Source organism: Panthera onca, chromosome A2, assembly GCF_046562875.1.
Source record: "Panthera onca isolate mPanOnc1 chromosome A2, mPanOnc1 haplotype 2, whole genome shotgun sequence".
Lineage (NCBI taxonomy): Eukaryota > Metazoa > Chordata > Mammalia > Carnivora > Felidae > Panthera > Panthera onca.
The window spans coordinates 19,592,389-19,599,422 of NC_138340.1; the positions used below are offsets into that span (position 1 = coordinate 19,592,389).

The 7,034-nt window shown below is 56.3% G+C and overlaps 1 protein-coding gene across 2 annotated transcripts; it reads right to left on the minus strand.

Moving 5' to 3' along the window:
- Positions 1-1,158: 1,158 nt before the first annotated feature.
- On the minus strand, positions 1,159-6,730 carry CISH (cytokine inducible SH2 containing protein). 2 transcript variants are annotated; one of them, XM_060631131.3, is made up of 4 exons: positions 6,327-6,727; positions 5,160-5,261; positions 3,028-3,248; positions 1,159-2,775 (listed from the first exon to the last, which is right to left on the minus strand). In XM_060631131.3, the coding sequence occupies exons 3-4, from the start codon at positions 3,167-3,169 to the stop codon at positions 2,243-2,245; spliced, it is 675 nt and encodes a 224-aa protein (XP_060487114.1). In that variant the 5' UTR covers positions 3,170-3,248; positions 5,160-5,261; positions 6,327-6,727; the 3' UTR covers positions 1,159-2,242. The 2 variants fall into 2 exon arrangements, with proteins under 2 accessions (XP_060487114.1, XP_060487113.1); XM_060631130.3 differs by lacking the exon at positions 5,160-5,261 and having other exon boundaries at positions 6,327-6,730.
- Between the last annotated feature and the right edge of the window lie 304 nt (positions 6,731-7,034).

Genomic DNA, 7,034 nt, shown 5'->3' on the forward strand with positions numbered 1-7,034 from the left:
ACATCCCTGGCAGGTCATGGTGACCTGGAGGAGGTGTGCCGTCGGGCCCTGCAGCCAGCAACAGAGAAGGTGCCAGGCTGGGCACCTGGGCCTGGGCACTAGTCCCAGTAAAGTCAGCCTTCGCTCACCTCTTATTCACTCACATCCAGTATCAGCTCTATTCTTTGCCATAACTATCTGCATGCCCATAACGTTTGGCTTTTTATCCATCCCTTCCTGCCTCCTCCGTGTCATCAACATACCAGTCCTTACACCTTCCTGCTCTCAATCTTCCAGCATTTGTCTCTTCTAATCATCTAAGTCCCAAGAAAACAGGAAGGTTAGGACTATTTCTAAAATAAGGGTTAGAAGGTTATGAATGAGCTTCAGAGGATCTTTCCTATGAGTTATTCAAGTGAAGGTGCAGAAAATTTCAGGACACAGTGGAATTTACATTACAAAGTCAGACCATCAGATAATGGAGAGTTTTCATTTTAATTGCTCTTCCATCTACTTCTGGTGTGTAGGGCCCTGAAAGGAGAGGGTCCCCAACCCCAACTGGCCTGTGCCAGAACCTCACCAGGTCCCACCTCAGGCCAGACCCTGCCAGCTTACTGGCTGCCATCCCCAACTCCATTGTTCTGTCCCACTGCACAGCATGACTACTTCCCCAGGCCTCCTTGTGGTTGGTAGGGAATATGAGCTTCCCAGTCATGCCCTGGTGCTTTTGTACTCCCTGTACTTTCTCACTGGAATGACTGGCCCTGAATTCTCTGTTGGCTTCCTCCTCTCAAAAGACACTGCCTCCAGGAGTGGGTGCCCCCACAGCACCCATCCCCCAGCATTATCTACTTCCAGTCTTTAATTGATATCTCCTGTTTACACATCTCTCCAGTTGGTGCTCCTCTGCCACCATCCCCCGCCCTGGCAGTCACCTGGTCAATGACCCTGCAGGCAGTCCAGCTGGCCTTCACCTCCTGCCTCCCATCCTCCAAGGGGAGCAAGAGGTAATGAGAGAGGAAGGCTGCTCCCTGTACCTCCCCGACTCTTCAAAGGGTCCCCTAGCAGGACCTGCTCAGCCACAGGTCACTGGGCCCCAGCTGACCCAGATGTAAAGTGGGGGAAAATAATATAAAAGGGGACAAATTGTGTAAGAACTCAAAAGAGGTCTCACTGAGGTCTCCTTAAATGAAAAGTACAATTTTATTGTCAATACAGAAAAATCAGTGGAAGAAAAAAGACTACCAAACTGGGTTTTGCTTGTTATAATACTTATTTTATAAAGTCTTATCAGATAGGTATTTCTTTCCCTCTCGTGTGCAGGCACCTTCCTGGGCAGGAAGCCGACCCAGCAGAGCTGGAGCAGCAGCTGTGGAGCCAACATGCTGCTTCCTGACACCGCACACACGCTCCCGCAGGCTGGTGCCCCACCGAGACCAGCTCTGTGCAGACAGGGCTCTGTCCTGCGAGGGGGTGAGTGGCAGGCTCTGCTGGGCACTGACACGTTGGCTTCATTTTCTTGTCCACTTTCCCACCCTCCCAAAACAGGGCTGGGGGCAGAAGAGGGTGCACACATTCACAGGTGGGTGGGTCAGTGCCAGGATATCCAGAACTGCCTTGGATCCAGCAACATATCTCAGGATGGGGCTCTCCACCAGGAGGAACCAGAGAAGTTGGGGCAGAGCTGGGGTCTCCAGAGCACTCAGGACTCAGGGCAGAGAGGTGGGATTGCCTCACCTTGAGACAAACCCAAGGAGAATAAATAAATAAATATTGTATAACTTTGTAGTCCCTCAGCCTGGCCTGTTCCCCCATCAAGGGACTGTCACTGTCAACCTCAGTTCCTCTGGCAGCCATCCTTCCTGAGACAGGCTGGCTAGAAGGAGGGGGCCTGCCCCACCCTGTGGACTGAGACACCAGGGCTGGCAAAGTCTATACAGTTCAGGAGCCCACAACAGGCAAGTGGGGGCTTGGGCCTCACCCACAAGGTGAGACAAGGTCCCGCCTGTCTCCCTCTCTTCTGACACATGGCTCACCACAACGGAGCCACATGGGAGCTGGGGGTGTTGACCTTCAAGTTGTGTGACACTTTTCTCTACCCCTCACCCCCAGCCTTGCTCCTGCTAACTCTTCCTGGTCCAGCTGTCAGGTGCTTGCAGTCACTAGGATAACTGGAGGAGGGACGATGGGAGCCCAAGTCCAGCTGGGGCCTGTGTCCCTTCCAGGGTATGTTTGGGTGAGGCTAGGCGGATGCTCAGGTGGGTCAGAGCTGGAAGGGGTACTGTCGGAGGTAGTCAGCCATGCGCCGGGGCAGTGGCAGGCAGTCAACATCAGCCACCAGACGGTTGATGACAAGGCGGCACAGGTGCTGCAGGCTGCGGGCACTGCTTCTGCGCACAAAGGGCTGCACCAGTTTTAGGTGCACGGCGGTGACTGCAGGGGCAGGCAGTCCTGGGTCACCAGGCGCATCTTCCTTAGGGGTAGGCAGGGCTGGGGTGGGTGCAGGTTCAGGGCTGTCACTTCGGGTGTCAGCAGTACAGGAGGCCACATAGTGCTGCACGAGGCTGACCACGTCTGGGAAGGCCAGGATGCGTGGCCTGGACAGGCAGTTGGAGTCCAGGCGGAAGCTGGAGTCAGCGTACTCAATGCGTACGTTGGTGGGGCCTCGAGTGGTTTTGACAGACAGAGTGAATAGATAGCTGGGGTGGGTGCTGTCACGTACCAGGAACGTGCCCTCTGGCATCTTCTGCAGGTGTTGTCGGGCCTCGCTGGCCGTAATGGAACCCCAGTACCAGCCTAGGCAAGTGGAGATGGGGCCAAGAGACTAGTCACAGTGGAATTTAGTTGGGGGAACCAACACAGGGCAGGGCAGGACTCTGCCTCCCCCTTTACACTTCCATGGGGAGGACTGTACCCCCCCCCCCCCCCCCCCCCACCATCAGACTCTCCTGGGCAGGGCCATGTCTCTCAAACCAGACTCAACAGACAGAGCTAAGCTTTCCCCATTGGACTTCCCAGGACAAGGCCTGCTTCCCTCCTCAAACTCACCAGATTCCCGGAGGTAAGAGAAAGTCTTGGCTATGCATAGCAGATCCTCCTCAGGGTCCAGCACCTTGGGTTCACTCTCTGGTTGGGCTGGGGTCTCCTCTGCCACCTCCTCCAGGAAGGACCCGGCAGGCAAAGGCTGCATAGCTGGTTCGGGCAGCTCCAGGGACTGGGTCCACAGGGGCCGCTGCCCGATCTGCTCCACAGCCAGCAAAGAACAGGGTCTAGAAGGGGGTGGATGGGCAGTGAGTGGAGGCCCTATGCCCTCCTGTTACCAGAGACCCTCTATACCCCAGACCGGCTATATGACCTCTGGCCAGTCCATCTCACTATGAGCCTCAGTTTCCCCTTTGCCCACTCATGGGCTCAATGAGATCCGTACCCCGCCTCCCAGCTGTCGTCACAAAAGACTCCTTGATAGCTTCCCCTACATGTTGATTCTCTTTTGAAAGAGACTTCTCCACCCTCCTGCATTTATTGAACATTAATTAGTCTATTTTTCACCAGCTGACAACACAGATCATGCCCTATAGGATTTCTAGCTCACAATGGACAACTGATGTCCCTGACAATGGTAGGATCCAGTGCAAAGAAGACTCACATGGGTGCCCTGTTGGTTGAGGTGGGCTGATTAGATTAAATGGCTCTGGTTCTGCTTGAGCCATGGCCTGGGCCTTCATGGGGTGCTCCAGAGAGGTCCCAAAATTATGATAGGATGCCTAAGGTCATATGCTACTTCCCCATGGATAGGAGTATCTGTAGGAGGGACCGCGGTCCACACTGGCCAGGGCTTAGAGGCTGGAACAATCTCCCTAAACAGGTCAGACTCCCATCCTGTTTTCTGCTCCTCCCAGCTGAGGGTCTGGGGTGGACAGTGGCTTTAAAGGCACTGGCAAATCCCACTTCCCATAAACAGGACCTCCCACCAAAGAACAGGGTACTCATTCTACATTCCAGGCCCACTCTGGCAAGCCAGTCCTACGAGGCTCTATGATCTTATGTAAACCTTGCTGTTCACTAGGACTGTTCAGCTTCTCTACCCCCTCATAAGGGATGCTACCAGCCCAGATCCTGAGGGGGTTGGCAACACCATCTTGTCAGGTGACTAGAGTTGGGTTGCTGAGCCAGCCCCAATCTGAGCAGTAGCTTTTCTCTAGGGGAAGGCCACCCAGCATGGTGATCCTGGGACTTCCAGGGAGTGAGGGGCAAGGATTGGCTCCCAGGAAGAGACTGCTGATCCTTCCTCACTCCTCAGAAAACACATCCTCAGGCCTCAGTTCTGGGTCTGGTCCCCTACTGGGCCACAGGACACCAAGATAATAAAACCATGGGCCTTGCCTTCAAGGAGAACTTATAACCCAAAGTCACAAACACAAAGGGTGTCATGGGGGAGTCAAGGTCTGCCTGTTCCTGAGCTGAGTCTGCCAGGCCAAAGGAAGGTGTAGGGGAAAGGCACTCCAGGCAGAGATGAGAGCATGGGTAAACTATGCCAGAGATTGCTTATGAGGCAGGATGAGGTAGGCAGAAGCCTTGGCAGGACGCAGGCAGAGGAGCCAGATGTGACAGTGTAGGTTATAGGTGAGCATTAGAAGATGTTAACAAATTGGGAGAAGAGGCCACAAGACCCTGGCACACCACAGTTTGTTTAATACTTTTCCATACCCACTCTGGGTGCACTGTGGGAGCTCTGGAATCCTAGTGGGGGAGCCATGTTCCAAGGAACTAGCTGGTGGCCTGCCTGCTGGGGCCCAAAGCTCAGCTCAGGCTAGCCAGTCAGGCCAGAGCGCCTGGGGGTGGCCATGTCCAGATAGCTTAGCAGGGCACTTGTGGGCATGGGCACCTCTAGGGTCAACAAGGTATCTGGGTGTGTAAGGAGCTGTATTGGTCCCCACAGTTCCTGGTGAGTGACTGTGTATCTTAGGAGGGGTGTGTCCACAGCTGTCGTCATGACGGGGGCGATGGCTTGTGTGTTCCAGGTGTGGGTGGCCTGTACCTGTGTGTGCCTGTTGTGGAACCCAGCCTGTGAGTCCTGCCTGGGGATGCATGCCAGTAGGGCAAACTCAACCCTGAGGGTGGACCCCCTCAAGCAAAGTACTGGGAGCCCAAACTTATATTTGGGAATCTCTGCCCCCTACCTTGGGAGGGAACCAGCTGGTTTGTGGCTGTGTGTGTGGAGGTCTTAAAAATCTTGCTCCCTGACACCCAACACTGGTCCCGAGGTTCCAAGGGACTTTTAGCTGGAACAAAGTAAAAAGAGAATGTGGGACTTCAGAACTGGGGGGATCTGGAGGACAGGGTGTGGGGGTATTCAGGAGTCCCAAAATTCAGAGGAGGGGTATGCTGGAGACGGCCAGGGAGAAGTATAGTAGTATAGTTTTCCTGGCACCTCTGGGTTTCCTCCCTGGAAGCAGACCTGCTCAGAGCAAGGGGCACTTCAGCCTTGCCCCACCTTCCAACCTTCTTCACTTGGTACTATGCCAGTTTTGATAACAACAGCCACTGGGCCACCCAGCTCTTCCTGGGTGTGGAGTGCTCACTCATATCTTCTTTCTCACTCCCTGGAGCTTTCTGAGCTCCTGTCAGATCAGTCTGGAGAGTATCAGACCCATTGTTGAAGGGGATGCTGAGGTGGAAGGAATGCTGAAGAAGAATGCTCAGTTGAGGCCAGGACTCTGTCTTACCAGCCTCCACACCATCCTAGTCTTTGAGGAAAGTTGGAGAAGGGAGGCAGCAGTCAAGTCCTCACTGGGATCCCAGACTGGACTGAGGAGGGGCAAGGCAGTTGTGGGGGTGCCACGGGCAAAATTCAGGCTCTTCCAAGACCTGCTGCTCAGCCAACCTGGGGGGAGGCGAGGATCTCAGACTGGCTTCCCAAGAGAAGCCTAATTGCTAGCCCATGGCAGAACAGTGAAATCGGAGAGGGGCAGGGGCTAACCTAATGTCAGCAGTAGGCCCTGCGGCCTGCAGGCTAGGGTAGAGCGCTCTGGGCCCAGAAGGGGGTCTGGGCAGGTGAGCCACGTCTTGGAGGATAAACTCCGCTGGCGTTCAGCTGCTCCAGCCAGAACCCAGGCTTAGGCTACCCGGTGTTCCTCCCGTCGCCAGCCGACCCCCAGTTTCACTACCCACAGTGCGAATAGGGTGGTGACGGTGTTGTCACCATTCCCTGTTGTCACCCTGAGGTCCTTCCGCACTCGGTCATTTCCGACCCGTCAAGCCCTCTCAATAGCCGGCAGCTAGCACGAGGCGGTACTCTCCCGAACGCCGGGCGCCGTCGCCCGGCTGGGACGGCGAGCCGCGCTTACCCCTGAACGCAGAGGACCATGTCCCGGCAGCGGCAGCGGCAGCTCCGGAGCTGAGGCTCAGCCGGACGGTGGAGGCTGGAGGGAGCCCGTGAGCGCAGGTCTCGCTCGTAAGGCAGGCTCCCAGGGCGCACCGGCGACGGGATGGGACTGAGAGGCCAAGGCGCTGGCGGGCCGGGAGGGCGCGGGGGGCGGGCCGGGAGGGTGGGGCGGGGCGAGCCGCCTAATCTTTTGTCCTCTGTGTCCCAGCCCTTCCCGGAAGCGACGTCTTCCTAGAACCGCCGGCAGTGCTGCCGGGCCGGGGAGGGGCGCTGGCGGGGGCGCCGGCTCCCAGAGTAGGCTCAGGGCAGCTAAAGGAAACACCTTTGACAGATTTCCAAGAACTTTCCAGGAAAATGGGGCGGGGCCCCACGCGCCGACCAATCGCAGCTCGGGGGGGCGGGCCAATTACAGTTTTGAGATGCGAGGCAGACAAACTAGTCGGGTTGAGCGTGACCTAGGGACCACCAGGGAAAAACCGGGTTGAAGAAGGCCAGGGCGGGGCAGGGGTTCTCCGGGACAGGGGTTCTCCCCACCCGAGCGCAGACTTCTTTCGGGCATTCCGCTTCACTGGGGACAGGCCCTTGTATCTCTCTGTAGAACTGGTGGCAGCACGAGGCAGGGTCTTGGGTCTGTTCTCCCAGCTAGCGGCTCCCTCAAGGCGGTCTGTCT

Bases quoted from the DNA above. Each gene is read 5' to 3' on its own strand.
- CISH (XM_060631130.3), bottom strand. From the start codon at position 6,346: ATGGTCCTCTGCGTTCAGGG. The intron at 3,249-6,326 runs GTAAGCGCGGCT...ACCCCCTTCTAG, and splicing joins ATGGTCCTCTGCGTTCAGGG to ACCCTGTTCTTTGCTGGCTG. The intron at 2,776-3,027 runs GTGAGTTTGAGG...CCACTTGCCTAG, and splicing joins CTCTTACCTCCGGGAATCTG to GCTGGTACTGGGGTTCCATT.